This window comes from Homalodisca vitripennis, chromosome 2 (assembly GCF_021130785.1).
Source record: "Homalodisca vitripennis isolate AUS2020 chromosome 2, UT_GWSS_2.1, whole genome shotgun sequence".
In the NCBI taxonomy this organism is placed as follows: domain Eukaryota; kingdom Metazoa; phylum Arthropoda; class Insecta; order Hemiptera; family Cicadellidae; genus Homalodisca; species Homalodisca vitripennis.
This window is the reverse complement of record NC_060208.1, coordinates 235,380,437-235,397,851: the sequence shown is the minus strand read 5'-3', so window position 1 is coordinate 235,397,851 and position 17,415 is coordinate 235,380,437. Positions and strand designations below refer to the sequence as shown.

Below are 17,415 nucleotides of genomic sequence, written 5' to 3'. Positions count from 1 at the left end.
AACTGCCGCATTGGATCAAAAATGTCCCAAAGCGCTCAAACCCCGTCTAAAACGCTTTTAGCACCGGAGGAATTTTATAATGTCAACGGGTTTTAGGCACAAAATTGGAAGACCAGCGAATCGGGATAAAACACCTGCGCTGGAGGTGGGAAAATGGGCGAATGAGAGGAAAATGTGTGAATGAAATATTGTATGTTGTACGTGAATTTTGGTGGTGAATGGATGATAAAATTGTAATATATGAGTAATTGACGCATGTTATACATGTAACCCAAGCCTATGCAATAAAGAGCTTGACTATCAATTATTGAGATCATACGCACGCCTCCAAACACTAATACCGAGGTCACGACTTTCGGAAACATGCCGGTAGTAAAATTATGCAAAAGACCTAATTTAAAAACGTAAAAAGTAAAAAGATGTACATCGAATATAATATATTTTTGATAAAAATAACCAGTACATCACCTGCATATTTGGTCGCCTTTGAACCAGGAGAATCGCATATCAATGAAGATAATTTGAGGCCATGAGGACTGTCCTTGATAAAACTCAAGAGCCTGGTCCAGTGTGGAGGCGATGTCCCTCTGGAGGCCGAGGTGTTCCGCCGCATTAGCCAGAGTGTTGCAGGTAGAGTCATCCTTGGCGAACACCAGCAGCACCTGTGTAACAGGACAGATATGGAGTGAAGGATAAGAAAGTGGTGGAACCTTGGAGTATCGAGGAAGCATATTCCAGTGAGTATCGAGATTCCGCCGCATTAGCCAGAGTGTTGCAGGTAGAGTCATCCTTGGCGAACACCAGCAGCACCTGTGTAACAGGACAGATACGGAGTGAAGGATAAGAAAGTGGTGGAACCTTGGAGTATCGAGGAAGCATATTCCAGTGAGTATCGAGATTCCGCCGCATTAGCCAGAGTGTTGCAGGTAGAGTCATCCTTGGCGAACACCAGCAGCACCTGTGTAACAGGACAGATATGGAGTGAAGGATAAGAAAGTGGTGGAACCTTGGAGTATCGAGGAAGCATATTCCAGTGAGTATCGAGATTCCGCCGCATTAGCCAGAGTGTTGCAGGTAGAGTCATCCTTGGCGAACACCAGCAGCACCTGTGTAACAGGACAGATATGGAGTGAAGGATAAGAAAGTGGTGGAACCTTGGAGTATCGAGGAAGCATATTCCAGTGAGTATCGAGATTCCGCCGCATTAGCCAGAGTGTTGCAGGTAGAGTCATCCTTGGCGAACACCAGCAGCACCTGTGTAACAGGACAGATACGGAGTGATGGATAAGAAAGTGGTGGAACCTTGGAGTATCGAGGAAGCATATTCCAGTGAGTATCGAGATTCCGCCGCATTAGCCAGAGTGTTGCAGGTAGAGTCATCCTTGGCGAACACCAGCAGCACCTGTGTAACAGGACAGATAAGAAGTGAAGGATAAGAAAGTGGTGGAACCTTGGAGTATCGAGGAAGCATATTCCAGTGAGTATCGAGATTCCGCCGCATTAGCCAGAGTGTTGCAGGTAGAGTCATCCTTGGCGAACACCAGCAGCACCTGTGTAACAGGACAGATATGGAGTGAAGGATAAGAAAGTGGTGGAACCTTGGAGTATCGAGGAAGCATATTCCAGTGAGTATCGAGATTCCGCCGCTGCATGGTGGTTAGATCAAATCCAGTTATCCCGCTCGACATCAACAAGTACGAGTTGCATGTTTCTTGCTGGTTATACAAATCACAACACAACATTTGTTCCGACGAATCTGCATTAGTTTCCAACGACAGCATTAGATTCATCAGTGTAAATTAGTATTAAAACATTTTATAGTATTTCGAACCTATTTTCTACATAATTCCAAATCGAGTTCATACATATATCACTCACCAATACTTGATTTTTCAAACTGTGTGGTTAAGGAACAATATCATATAAAATATTATAATTTCAACTTATGCTTCTGCAGATATCATGGATACATTCATTGCCTCCAAAATTGACTCTAAAATTCTTGGAGTTTCAGTAAATCTAGTCATTCAGTTATTCTGTAAGCCCTTCGTTATAAGATCATCCCTCCATCTATTATACATCGAGTATACGTTATAAACGATTCACCTGTTTTAGAATAAATCTGTAAACAACTAAATAACTGTAAATATAATGTGAGTGTAATCAATTTGAACAGAAAAGAAAGCAACACCTAAAAACATATATGTTCACAGGTACTTACAAATTGGTGTTTACAATACTTAATAATTTACATTGTTCAATTGTTTTAAAATTCAAATAGCTATAACTACTGAATGAATCCACCTTTTGAAGTCCGGTTTGCGGCATTGTACTCTGCTAAGTAAGACCTTTAATTTGATACCAAACTTGACATATGCTGCTATTTAAGAATTTTGTCTGACTCCTTGTGGACCGTCCCCCAAAGGGATTATCCGGTCGGTAATTGGGCAGATGTGTGCGTTACTATCACCAGTAAGCACGTGTGAACTTTGGTATTTCTTTCTATTGTGGTTCAAAAATTAAAAAAGAGGTTCCAGACTTAATTGTCACCCTGTATGTTTCACCAATAGAATAATAGATATGTTTCACCAATAGAATAATAAAGACTTTTATTGTAACATAACGATATACACAATTTTTGCAGTAAATGCATAATACTAAAACTTGATATAACCAAATAAATATAAATAATGTGGATTTATATTATGATAAAATAAATATTTACAAATAGAAGATACTAAATTCAATAAGCAATTAAATAAATTAAACAAAATGAGTTGAATTAGCTAATGACAATGTAAATATATCCAAAAAATATGTAAGCATTGTTTCATACCTAATTTTGGTTCAAAAGCCTTCCATATATGGACTGTATATTAGATAAAAACTGATCGTATATTAGATTAAAATATAACTTCATACCAGTGATGAAATAACAGAGTTTTTCTAAAACATTAAGAAAGGAGGCCTACAAAAATAAATATTGTATAGTAGGAACAAACTCTCCATGAAATATGTTCAGTACGGTTTCTTCTAGAAGTAATGAAGCGAATAAATAATTCAAACAACCGAATGAAGCAAGGGGTAAGTTGAATTAAAGCAGTTCCGCGAATAACTTGTTTAAAAAGACTCTCTCTGGTAAATATTTCCTTCCGCTTTTAAAAAGTAAAATCCATTACCGCACGAGGTAGAGTGTGGGGCTGGGTTTGCTGGCTGTTACACGCAGTGACACATGCAGGAAATGTGGTAATAAGCCTGCTAGAGTTCACTTTGATGTCACACATCGTGACCTCAATTGGATATTCTCAGGTAATGTGTCTGTGAGAGCCTTTATATCTTTCGTTGGATGTATTTAACAGTAACAGAAAAAAACAATTATATAAATTAAAAAGTTATAATTATATTGATATCTCTATATTTGTAAAGTTAGAAAATCTCTGAGCAAATGCACATATAGCTTGAGGAATATATTAATGACTGAAGAAAACATTTTTATTTTACCACAGACTGGCACACGAAATACTATTCCACACGGTTAGTTTGGTCAAATTATGCAATGAACTATATTATACAATTTTGCTTAATTATTGGTCTTACCATTATAAGAACCTTTGCGCTGCTTCTGGAGTAACTGGATATTCTGTATTGATAATCTTGAGGGTAGGGGCCGCCTCCTACCGAGATCCTTGAAGAAGAATTTAGGGCACCGATCTCAAGTCATGTCCCCTCGAAAGAAGGGGAGGCCAGTTCTGAACCAGCCTCTCCAGTCAAGGCAGACTGTGGGTGGCACGCTCTTATATCCAGGCTAGTAAGAACCTTTGACATTTCCGGAACGAACCCACCAACTATAGCAGTCATCTCCCGAAGTAGACTAGATTTATCGAATTACCCTTGCACTTTTACGGTTAGTGGTGTGCCGCTTCTGGACATCTATAAGGTTGCCCAGATTTAAGTGACACATCGGTTTTTGCTGTGCCCAGTGGTAAGTTTAACTGTAAGGTATAAACCAGCCAGATGTGATCCCTGCTGGGTTTTTGGTACCTGTTAGACCTTACTAAAGAGGATGTATAACAAAATTTGCTGAAAGACATTTTTTCCTGTTCACAAACCACGAGTTACCCCGAAGCTTAAACTGATAAGAAATATAATATATAACCTATCTAAATGCGCAGTGTGATTTCAGAATAGGGAACCGTGCATTGAAAGTAAAATATTTACAGAGAGTGTGCGGATTAAAATAATTTATTTTCACAATTATTTTCACCCGCACATACAGTATTAAGTAAAACTTGTTGCTTTGTTTCAAGAAGTTTATGTTAATATAATTCACCTCGTAGTGTACGTTTTCATAAAATTTTATATCAAAGTTCTCTTTGTTTTTTAATTTAACAAGAATAATAGCTGAGCCTATATACAAACACGGAAAGCTATGCAAGATTAGAACTTATATTATAAGAATATTTTAACAAGTATCTAATAAACCTCCTGGTAAAGTTTGGTTTGAAAACTTCTAGACCCCTGCATAAATGAACTTTAGAATGCAACATATAAATACTATATAAAAAATATTATATGGATTTACCATCAAAGTAAACAGATTATTATCATGTCCACTTTAAAGAAGAATAAACAATGTCACAGAAATTAAAACTACGATAGCGATAAAGAAGAAAGCTTCTGATGACATCCAGATTTAGGTAATTTTGCAACGTCTCGAGTAACACTTGAAGTTTAGTTTAAGAAAATTTGACTTTTAATTGGAGCCTGGAATATTTTCCTTGGTATTCTTGTTAGGTTCAAGTTTCATAATCATCTAAGTATTCAACAGAAATAATGAGACTTCACGAAACGGGTTATAATAGGCCTACACCATTAAATTTACACACACACACACACACACACACACACACACACGCGCGCGCGCGCACGCACGCACGCACACATACACACAGAGTTTTAATATATTGCATATTATTGTAGTAATAAGTCACACGTGCTTCTAAGCACCTGACTCTGTAAATTTATATAAAATTTTTGAAATAGAGGTTTTTGTAAACTCTGTAAACACACACACACACACACACACACACACACACACACACACACACACACACACACACACACACACACACACACACACACACACACACACACACACACACACACAGTGTTCACAAAAGGGGGTCATAAATTTCTGTGGGTGATAGTATTCATCTTTTAAAACAAAACATATCAGGTAAACATAGGTCGAAAATGTCTCATTTAGCTGATAGCCGCCATTTTGTATTAAAAAATATTATCTCCAAAACTAGTTAAGATAAAGAAACCAAATTTAGCACAAATGGTTGAATAGGTAATAGGGAAATAAAAAAAAAATATAATGGTGTTATTTTCTTTAATATTAAAAAAATGGCGTCTGTTGAAAATGTTTAAAGTCAAATAAAAAAATGCCCAGTATAGTTATAAAATATGTACTAGTAAGCAAAAACTCGTATTTGAAAAATGTAATAAAAATTCTAACGGTACTTGTTACATTGAAATCTACCAAAGAATAAGGAAATTTTACAAGACACGCTTATTTTGCAATTTTCATAACAATTACAACGGTACTGTTTTCAACGAAATCCGTCAACGCATGATCGACCACGACCAGGAGCACCAAAAATGGCATAGTTAAGAGTTACCAGCTGCTTGTTTCTCCTGGCTTGTGCAAGCGTATCTCTAAAGTGGTCGTACTTGCTTATACATTGACGGATTTCGTTGAAAACAGTACCGTTGTAATTGTTATGAAAATTTCAAAATAGCTGGTGTAATTTATAGTATATATATATATATATATATATATATATATATATATATATAAATATTATAGATTATCTGTTACCCGCGACTTTGCATATTATTATTATTATTATTATATTATGATAGTGGTATATGATAATTTTTTTAAGTAAGTGAGCATACATCACCTAAGTATTATTTCAGTGTTCGTGGTTAAGACGATCAGAGGTTAAGTGACTGACCCTTATATCAAGTTTTGCGCGTATAGGAGCATGGTTTCAATGAATTATATTACCCGATATCAAAGCTGAGTTTGCCTTGTTTCTCGATCAAGAAATAATAAATATAGGTCTCACAACCCCACTTTGGTTAAAAACAATCGTTTTTTTTCCAGACCTTGTAATCTACTTCCGCTCTGAAATATTGTTAGTGCCATAGTTGAGTTTGTCTTTTTGCTTCGATAAATAAAATATATTTAGGACTGAAAAATCCTACTTCGGTAAAAACATATGTACTTTCGGCAGTTTGAATTCACGTTTTAGACTATTGTTACGGTATTGCGATTAAGACAATGTATACACATGTAGTTCTCATAAACCTTTATCGCTCCAAGAGAGTCTACATCCGGCTCTAGCAATCTTTATTCGGTATTTCAAACGATATAATACAGTTTACCAAGTTTGTCTAGATAAATAAAAAATATATATATACACGTAAGACTGAGACGCTCACTCTTGCCAAAAAGTGTCTACTTCACGCCATTTAAATTTACTTACATTTTAATGTATTTGCGGTATCAATTCTAGTTAGCCTTATTGTCCCGATCAAGACAATGTATACATAAGCAGATCTCAGAAACCTACTTCGGTCAAAAGTGTCTACTTCCGGCTCTTGCAATATTCTTTTGGTCCCAAGATATTTCCAATGCCGTAGTTGAGTTTGCCTTATTGCCCCAATGAAGAAAATATACATAGAATTAATATACTAAGTAACAAATTTTCAAAATAGTCCTATATAAAAGGTTTTCGCGTTATAGAAATCTTGCTCTTTTACGGATCTACAAATTCTGGGCAAGAATTGAGTCATTGAGACATATTAGTATTCACGAAAATATTTTTTAAGCTGCTATAAAAGTACAGTAAAAATTTTTTTAGGAAACCAGCCTTTTTTACTTTATGAGCAAATATTAAATATTTGAACATTTGCTTATTAAGGTGAGTTTTAAAGAAATATTTTTAATAGTATATTCAACAATAAAATTGAAACACAATAGTTTATATATTAGACGTTTTTGATTCGTAATTGGCGCAATTTGGAATAAAGGTTATAGGGTAACTTTGTCTACGTTATCTGCATTCCACTAATATCAATTACTACGTACTTAATCTATATTATACTTATATGTATATATATATATATATATATATATATATATATATATATAAAATATATATATATATATATAAATAAATGTTTGTGTGTTTGTGCCTTTATGGAATCGTGAACTATGTGTCCGATCATTATGAAAATTTGTATGTATATGTATTTTTCCACGGAGAAGGTTTATATGCTATGCCCATTGATGTAACTCGCGACCAGGCGGCGCTTTCAAAGAAAAGTTTTCGAAGCGCCTGCACATTATAAACTGCAATTACGAGATAGATACGTATATATTAAAGAGTCAAACACTATTTGAAGCCGCTAAGTTACGATGTATATTTGTCTTTAAAATACATTTTTCGTTAAACATAAAGCTTGAGTGGGAGACCCCTTGATAGTAAAGTATATGTACGTATACAATACACTTTTTGACAGATTTTCTTGATCGTGACATCAAGTCAAACTATACATCGACGTTGGAAATATAATTCACTTGAACCAGAAGTGCTCATACACGGGCAAAACTTATGAAAAGCGTGCGAAGCTGCGGGAAACAGCTAGTAATTTTATAAAATTGACATGTTAGCAAATATTTCAACCACTTTGACGAAATCTAGCTGAAATATTAAAGAAGGTTTAAAAGTGTCAATAAATTTATATTACGAAATATAAACAGTACCACTAATATTTTTTCCAAATCCTAAAGAGTTCCGGGAAATTTTCCTACCTATCTCTTCTTATAAACCTTCCTAGGACTTCAATAAATATTAAAAAAACGAATTAGGCAAATTTGTCTAGAGACGATCCATTGATTATCCGTTAATTCGAGATTAGCGCTTATTAACACATTTAACGATTCATTGATATTTATGTGATATAGCTATATAACGCGGCTTTTGGAAAAGACAATTGTCCCAAAAAAGGCTATTACGTTTCCATATTCCGGCCGTTTAAAAAATTCACAATTCCGTTATTTAGGAACCTAAAGTATAGAATGCTAAAACGAATAATTGCCTGAATTGAGATAGTTTCATTAAAAATATCAATTCATATCGCGTAAATATCTGAGGAGGCAGAATATAAAAAATACAGATTTTTGTTATAAATAAGAAACATATAGAGGACAAAAAAACGTTGGATCGACGTATTAAATTCGATTGGATCGATAATTTAAATTTTTAGAAAAGTTTAGACGGAAAGGGATTGTTACGTTTCTGGAATATGGGAATCCTCTTGGTACCGTAACTACATTTCACTTACTGAAATTTATAGAATATGTTTTGTTATTTTCTAAATCCATATCTTTAACATCAAATAATTGTAAGTAAAATTCGAACTATTAAAACAACAGCAATGGTTGGCATGCCATCTCCTGCTTCGAATTACAGTACGACAATGTAACATTGTGTGAAACACACATCACGTAGCTATGGTGGGAAGGGTTGATTCATTTATGTAAAGACTCTAATTCTGCTAAGTGAAATTCAAATAAAGCGGTTATTTGACAGCAAATTGACAATCGCGGTATGTCAGTATCTGGGGCTTCAGATTGCATCCATCCCAGTAATATAAACGGCACTAAACTCACATAGCTTTCTCTTCACTCACACACTTTCTTATTTTATTCTTGATTACAATCAATATATTAAACATTTACAATTAACAATATTTTTAAACGTTTTATTTTGTGATGCCTTTTTTATAGCAAATTTATCTTTGTTAGACACTTAAGAAAAGCAAGTAAAGTATAGCCTTAGTGAATATGGACATCGAGAACTTTTAATATAGTCATTACTACAAAAAAGGACCAATTAAAAGCGTATCTTCAGAATGTCTGGTTATAAATTTTATTTAACTTGGTTTATTAAAAACTAACGAATGTTCAAGGATAGTTTTTTCTAACTGGTCATAAAACTCAGTAATTAGTGATTATTACACAAACAAAACTTAAATTTTGCTTAAACTTGCAAATTTCAAAGATAGGTTTTATTTGATATTAACAACTTACAAAGTTTTAATGAGTTAATCTGTGATAAGTAAATGCAAAGTAATCTTAAATCTACTACGTTCTTGGAGTGGGTTATTCAATTATTAAAGTTTCTTAATTTTACTACTTCCAGTATCCATTTATCATTTATCTTAAATAATAAATTTAACAATAGGATTATAATGTATTATAGATTAAATAATTGTAAATAAAGTTACACCTTCTCTAATTAAAAAAAATATATATACTCACTCTTATAGGCTGAGGGCGAGGAACAGGAATGTTTAACTGATGAAGTCGATGGCATTGTTGTTCAATGGTCTGAAACAAAAACGTAATAAAAATCTTCATTATGGTGTGCATATTTTTAGTTCCTACTGTAAAAAGACTAAATCATACTTCAATTAATATAATATAAAAGTGAAAGAAATTTCATGTAAGATCGATGAGTTCAAAGAAGCAAAAGAACTATACAATGCGGTTTCAAAGAGAACCAACTTCGAGAGTAATGGCCAGTTGCCTTGTTTCATTTTCTTTTTAGAGGATTAGGTTTTTAAGAAAGGGCCCGTTTAGTTTGTTTTACAAAGGATCAATACAAGAGGAAGTTTCAACAGAAATGTTTCTCTTGTGTGTCCTGAGCAGAATTAGACAAGATCCAATCTTCCTGAGCAGGTAACAAAGGAACAGGAACGGGATATGTCACCATTCTTACCATCCGTAAATAATAGATGTCCCAAGTCTTTGGAAAGTGCAGATATTGGTACTATGAAAGAAGTTCCTTATGGACCAAGGATTTTATAATTAAATTTGTTACAAAAATACTTTTAGAAAATTTAAATAACAGTATGTGTAAATTTTACCACTTAAAAATCCATTTTAAATTATTTTAATTTTGAATTGTGTATTGAATTATTTTCCCAGATAAAAGAACTGTATTATGTTCAGTAATGGGTGTTAAATGATATTTTTAACTTAGTTTTCTTAAAATTAAAATGTACTGAGTATCATTAGTGAAGGATGTGTTTGTCCCTCACTATGTTCTTCACTTTAAGTGGTGTATGTCTGGCCTACTCCAGTTTAACAAAACTCAACAAAGGTTTTAAGGGAAATGAATAAATTGTATAAAAAATAGTACAATTCCTTTAAGGTAACTTAATTAATTTAAAAATGTAATTAACTAAGTTTGTATAACAGATTTATTTGGGCTGATTGAACATTATGATATCTTAGTTTTATCTCATATTATTAAGTCTTAAAATCCATTGTTCCTTACAAGTTTTTAACAAAATGAAAATCTGAAAAACTTAATTTTGGGAAAAGTGCAACAAATCTATTTTTAAATGCCGTGATCTCTCCTTGTAATTAAATCTGGCAAGTGAGCGTATTGAATAATTATATTGTATAATCTTCTTAAATTTTTAACACGTTAATTAAAAAAATATATGTTACAAATAACGAATTTTTTAGTTTTAAAGTTAAATATTTGTGTTCTAAAGATGTTGAAAGGTGTTTTAGTGATTATAATAGAATGTTTTATGGTTTGTAAAAAATATGTTGTAATGGTGCACTAATTTAAAGAGACTGAATTTAAATTCAAATAATGTATATAACAGTAGAAAACATAGAGACAAACAGAATTCCAAACTATACCTTTAAGAGCATTATGTAATAAGATAATAGTGAAGTAACAATGGATAGTACGTTTAAAGAGAGAAAGAGAGAGAACGAGAGTTTCTGTCATATTCTACCACAATAGTTACTCCTTTTTTATGTTTATCCAAGACATAAAACTTACGTTTGAACCCAAGTTCAGTTTTGCTAAAAACCACCTTTCCTTGCTTCTGCCATAACTCAAGAGTCCCAGGTGGGGAAGTGTCACGAGTTTCTCGCGACATTTCTCTGCATTATCATATACAGGACTTACTCCATAACAACAAATAAATACACTTGAAAAGATTACTAAACAAAATATAAGAGGTTTATCAACCTCAGTACAATATTTTGACAATCGGAAACAACACTACATTACTTTATAACAGAAAAAGTTACGCAATATGGTTTTTGGTAACGTTTTCTGTTCTCAAGTTGATCAGTGTACACAATCTGTGTTAATAATATTATTGGTTTAATCATTTGTAAATAAGTGAAATAGATAGTTGTCCTAAAGAAAAAAAAACTGTAATATTTTCCTATTGGAGGGAGAAGGACATACCGTGTACGTAAATTTACAGGCTGGTGTTCTGTAAATAGGCAAATGATTAAATAGTTTCATTGAGTTTTAAAACCTACCATAAAATCACGTTTAATTCACGTAAATGTACAGGCCATTGTTCAATAAATTGACAGACAATTAATTAGTGCTTAGTAACTGAATCATTGAGTTTAAAAACCACTTAATTTTACCTACCATAAAATCACGTTTCATTTACGTAAATTTAAAGGTTGTTGTTCAATAAATTGATAAACAATTAATTGTTGCTTATTACCTAATTCATTGAGTTTAGAAACAACTTGATTTGAGCTACTATGAAATCACGTTTCATTTGAAATAGACCATCCTGAAACTATGAACAAAAATGTACTTGCCTGCCTAGGATACATGATTTCTAGTTCACTAGGCCTTTTAAATGTTACGTTATATAACAGTTTCGAGAAAGTCATTCATTATTAAAGACCGCATTCTTAATATCGTACCAGTCTGTCCTTTTATGAGAGACATTGTAAATAGGTTTCTCTTGGCCCAAGGAAGAATTCTATAAGATTGGCATCAACACGTTAAAAGAAGTCTGTCCTTTTGTGTGATAACTCAAGATAGAGACTGAGTTCTAGAGACTGAGACATTATAAATAGGTTTGTCTTGGCCCAAGGAAGAATTCTATAGAATTAGGGTCAGAGGGCCAAAATCAGTTTGTCATTTTTTGTCATAACTCAAAATTGAAATTTCTAGAGACTTGAAACTTGGTATATAAGTTCCTCTCTGTTCAATAAAGAATTCTTTTGTTTTAAAGTCAAAATGTCAAAGGATATTCTGTACTGTTTTATAAAAACTCTTTAGTCCGTCGGATCCTTCGATACGTTGTTGTATCGGTTTAATATATTCTGATTTATAATTTTTTACAATACTTTCATAAGCTCCAATGTAAGACATAATATTAATAATTAGTTTCCTGCTTTGGAATGACACGTAAATAACACTTAAACTGCCTAATTGCACGTCAAAAGAGAATTTAATGAAACGCAAGGCCTGTGGTATAATAACCTGCTTTTTGCCTTCCTTATTGCGTTCAGTCCTTATTTATTTTTTCCAACAGCACAAATTACAAATATAGTGTTTTCTGTAGAAACAACATTAGTTTTATGTTAATCTTCATTAAGAAACTTGGTGGTTAATATTAAGTTTAGTAAATCTGATATTAAACTACCTTATTGATAACTACAGTAGCAACTTAACGTGGTCCTAACATTTATAAGATGATAAAAACGCAGTATATGGTTAAAATTAACGCATAAAAGCAACTATATATTGTATGACTGTTCTATATTAGTTACAGTTAATATGCCAGTAATGTGTTTCGTACTTTATTATTTGGGTAATAAGAACAAGTATTTGTAATAAACGATAATTTGTATTATTATAAAAATTCAGGTGAAGTACAAATATAACCAAAATATGCAGGTTCATTATTAAAATAATTGGGGTATATTTTGGAAAGAGAGTAAATTGCTCTTACAATGTTACAAGTACAACGTAATGATGTTGAATTACTGAATATAAAGGTTACTTTTCAACTAATAACACCTTTTACTGTAGGCAAAAAGTTGTATCATACCTCAGAAATGGAAAAATAATTACACGTTCCATGAAAGCAGATTAAAAAACGAAAATATATTGTTATAATATTACAGTTAATTATATCATAGTTAAATTAAAAGTCCAGATAATCTTAAAACGTACATTGGATGTTTAGTAAAATAAATAAAACTAGATCCTATATACAGGGGCAAACGTATAATGTAATGAATTACAATTTATTCATAAAGAGAACTTCAATGAGTTATGTATCATAAAATATTATTAAAGACAATGTTAAAAATACTTATTTTTTTATTATACAAACTAAACAATAACACAAAAGTTATTGAAAAAAAGATCATTTCAAGCATAACACTGAGAATATTCAGCACCGTTCAATCAATACAGTTTACGAGACCGCAAAGTTTAGATTGAACACTAAACTTTTGATTTGTTTAAGTTTTAACTAACCTCAGGAACGCTAAACTTGTTTTTCACTAACATACCCTCTCCAAATACTTTATTCTACTCACCCTTTTACTATCATATTTGAAACTACTATATTTACTTAGGGGGACAATCCGATTTAACCAACATTTTGTTAATATTTAGTACTTAGTAGATTGTATTGCATATTTTATCTTTTCAAACAGATTAGAAATTATTCAAAATATCTTTGTAAAGTTTTTCCATAACAGAAAATACAGTTAAGTCACTAAAAGTACTAAGTTTAGGGAATAGTTTAGTTTAGCTCTTGATGTTGTAGGAAATATTTTTACATTCAACTTTTAAATAATTTATATACCCGGTTTTTACTTTACTTAACGCAGTTGATGAAAAAGGTGTTCGGTACAATCTTGCATAATTAAATTAAATGCTCAACATTTATGACAGTGTTTTTTGTGGAAAGTAAGTGAGACTGAGGCTTTCTTGCTTTTATGCCAACCACTTAGTTGAATTAGGTAACGAAGAAGTTTGTATTTATTAAGCACCATCGGTCCTAAGCGTTCCGTACATTTTGATAACGAATTTATCTGAACATAACAAACTTCAAGATTAAAAATAAGGGAGTGAGTAATATCTACAATACGAATTTTACGAGTTCAATGAATCTAACGTGAAAACGGCCTCATACAAAAAATGTTTTTGAAACATAATTCTGTTTTGTCATCAAATTTCTATAACATCACTTACTTCAAAAACCTATGATTAATTTGACTCCTTGCTAGTCAAGGTATATATACTTATTTTGTATCCCTTGCATAGGATATCAGATAAAGTATTGTAATGGAAAAAAGTGAAATCTGATTTTCTGTAAAAACGTCAAATGTTTGGGATTTGGATTCAAGGAAGTGAACTATATGAGAAAGTGGAAAATGGTATTACAAGATGCTGCAGGTAAACAGATAAAAATTGATAAACTTGACATTTTTCTTAATATTTTGTTACCTTATTTTCGGTTTATCGCAAATTGTGTTATTGTAGACTATAACTTATTACGCTTAATCCATTATCCAATTAATTGAAATCGCCAATAAGGTATTTTTAAAAGTAAAACAGGAACCCTTACTAAAATTAAAACAAAACAATTGTGTATTGGTAAACAAAGAATCCAAAAACCAAAAACACTTGAACAATTTTGTAATGTCATATATAATTGGCTGAGTGTTAGTGAAGCATATAACTCAACGGGCTGGAAAAACTGCCATGTCTGCCTGTATGCGTGTATGTTCACAAAATATTTAGAAAACGTACTAACCTATAGACTTTCAATTTTCTATGAAGTTTGTTTTCTATAAAGGCAACATCAAGTTCAATGGTGGTGCATGTCACTCAAAGGCATTTGGCTAAGCATCAGTGAACATTTTTACATTGCTCTAATGGATAACCATGTAACTAGAAAGTCGCAGAAATAAATAGATTTGTAAATAAACTGAGTTCGGTCATATGAGGTATTAATATGACAAATTGCAACAAATGTAGCTAAACGCTTAAAATGTCGCAAACAACCTCAGGGAAGCCTGTTACGAAGAACATGGTGTGCTGTACCTTTTACATATCATATGCAATAACTATTTGGGATTTTATGTCTGAGTTTATACGCATTGCGCGCCAGAAAAATGGAAGTAATTTATTTCCGAGAGGAAACAAAACCGTATAAAAAACAAACGTACGCTCGGAGAAGTAATTGACAACCAATAGGGTTTCAAATGAGTTTTCTCTGACGTTCGAAATGAAATGCCCCAGTTTGTCAAAGATAAATTATGTATTTTTTGTATTTTTCTTACTATACGCAGGATATGGTGGATTTTAGTACGTCCCTTTTAAACCGTGAGGATATTTAAAAACATTTTATTTATTATTGGTAGCAATGTATTGCACTGATATGGCTATACATATAATTTTAGGTTTCATATAATCTCAGAATTTTGGAGGTTCTATTTCTCTACATGTCTTTAATATTATCACTTATATATTTCAGTCAATATTAAAAAAAATTGTAAACATTCATAAGAGAGTACAAATAATGGTGACTTTCGTGTTCTTCTCAAAGAGTAATTATTTTTTTTATAAATCTACCGTATATTGGGCAATCACGTGTAATGTACTGAGGATTTTCTGTAACTTTCCAAGTTTATCTAAAATCGGGGAGGTGAGGGGGAGAGTAAAATAGCATGAAATCAAATGTAATGTTTCATTAAATAGATCGAGGTCTAGTCATCGTAACAATACACTGTAACATGCAAATATTTGTATCTTCTTTTTGAAAATCTTATTGATTCCCTAATCTCACCTGATGTTTTTGAATAAACCATTCCAGTATAATTCTAATTTAAATGTCAAACTAAATTATAAAACATGGTACCAAAAGAATCGTACAGTATAAATTTTCACCATCTTTATTTGGATGTAGTACAATGGTAATTGTTATGCCTTTTCACACTGTAGGGATGTATACACTAGACCAAACGTTATTTTACAAAAGTGTTATTGGGAAAACAGATCACCTTTAAAAACAGTTTGATATGTGCAATCAATTCCATTTCTAAACTTAATGGACATATATAGATCGTTTGTAATATATATGTAACTATAGCTTAACAAAGTTCCTTTTCTTTTATGATTTCCTGAAATTTATTAATTCCATAAATGTCAGAAAAAGACAAAGATAGCATTATCTACGTAGGGTTTAAAATTTTAAACATTTTCAAAAACCACGAATCAACCAAATAACAAAGATAAAATTGTCAATTGATAATTTAAACTTTTTTATTGATAAGCAACCTCCCCCGTGAAATATTTCAGCGCTAGTCTTTAAATACACACGCAGTTTACAGCTGTAAGTAGACAGACTAAAATAGAGAAAATACAACATTAATAGGTTTAAAAATATTTAAAATTCATGTTGTCATCTTACTATTACTTTCAAATAGATCGTAAAAATATCCCTTCCTAAAAAGCTAATCGGTTGTATTATTTATTAGAGGTTCATGATAATGTAAAACAGGCCACTACTCTTTTCAATGTCTGGTAACACTTTCTTTTCTTCTAAATATAACAATGTTTATCCTTTAAATACACATTTTTATTTATAAATTAAAAGACAGTTCACAAAAATATCATCCAAAATATAAAATTAAAAGATTTTAATTTCTAAAAGCGGTGACATAAAAAACAACAATTGCTTCAAAACACTTAGTTAAACGTGACGAAGATACGTTATTATTAGGATAACACCCAAAACTTAGTGTTTTAATGTGAAATATAAACAGCTGAGTATTGCTGCACTTCTGAGCGTACGCTGGAAGTTTTTGTGATTGCAATCTTTGGTAACGTTGTGTTGTGTTGGAAGATGTAGAGAATAAATATCGTTACCAATATATTCTTGTTTAGTTATTGAAGTCTTTCGTATAGGAACGACGATGAACGTCTTCACTGCGACTCTACACAGATTGATCTTGAATACCGAAGAAACCACCACGCCGCAACTCCCGCACTCAACGAGTTAATAAAATCGTAAAAATACTAAGCAACTTATTTTTTCAAATTCACCGACCTAAAAACACAAATAAAAACATCTGAAAAATCGATAGTGCCTCTATGTAGAAGTTTTAGACAAGGCTAGACATTTTTCATAGTTCCACATTTAATTTATTTAAAAAGCGCATTCGCCGGTTAAGGCATCATCAGTTAGATATTGTTTATAGAAAAATCATAAGTAGAAAAAACATATGATAAAATAGAATAAAATTTAAAATTAATTGTAAAGACCAAAAAGTAATAAATTATAAAAGAATTATGTAGAAAAATATGATTTGCAATTCATAATTTTGGAATGGATTTCTTCTTTCCTAATGGTATAAAATATCACTGAAATTTACGGAAGGTTGGGAAATACAATTATCTTTTAAAACTGTCATACACGCACTTTCAATTTCATTTCTTTTAGTCCAGGAGGATTCTTTAAAAACTA

The 17,415-nt window shown here is 32.0% G+C and overlaps 1 protein-coding gene across 1 annotated transcript in view; it reads right to left on the bottom strand.

Annotated features, from left to right (window-relative positions):
• Nucleotides 1-17,415, bottom strand: part of LOC124355514 (high affinity cAMP-specific and IBMX-insensitive 3',5'-cyclic phosphodiesterase 8) — a 586,103-nt gene that overhangs the window by 120,684 nt on the left and 448,004 nt on the right. Inside the window, exons 7-8 of the mRNA XM_046806676.1 lie at nt 9,401-9,469; nt 469-662 (exon numbers count right to left, since the gene is read on the bottom strand). Coding sequence (XP_046662632.1) covers nt 469-662; nt 9,401-9,469 — 263 coding nt within the window. The remainder of the gene's footprint in view (nt 1-468; nt 663-9,400; nt 9,470-17,415) is intronic.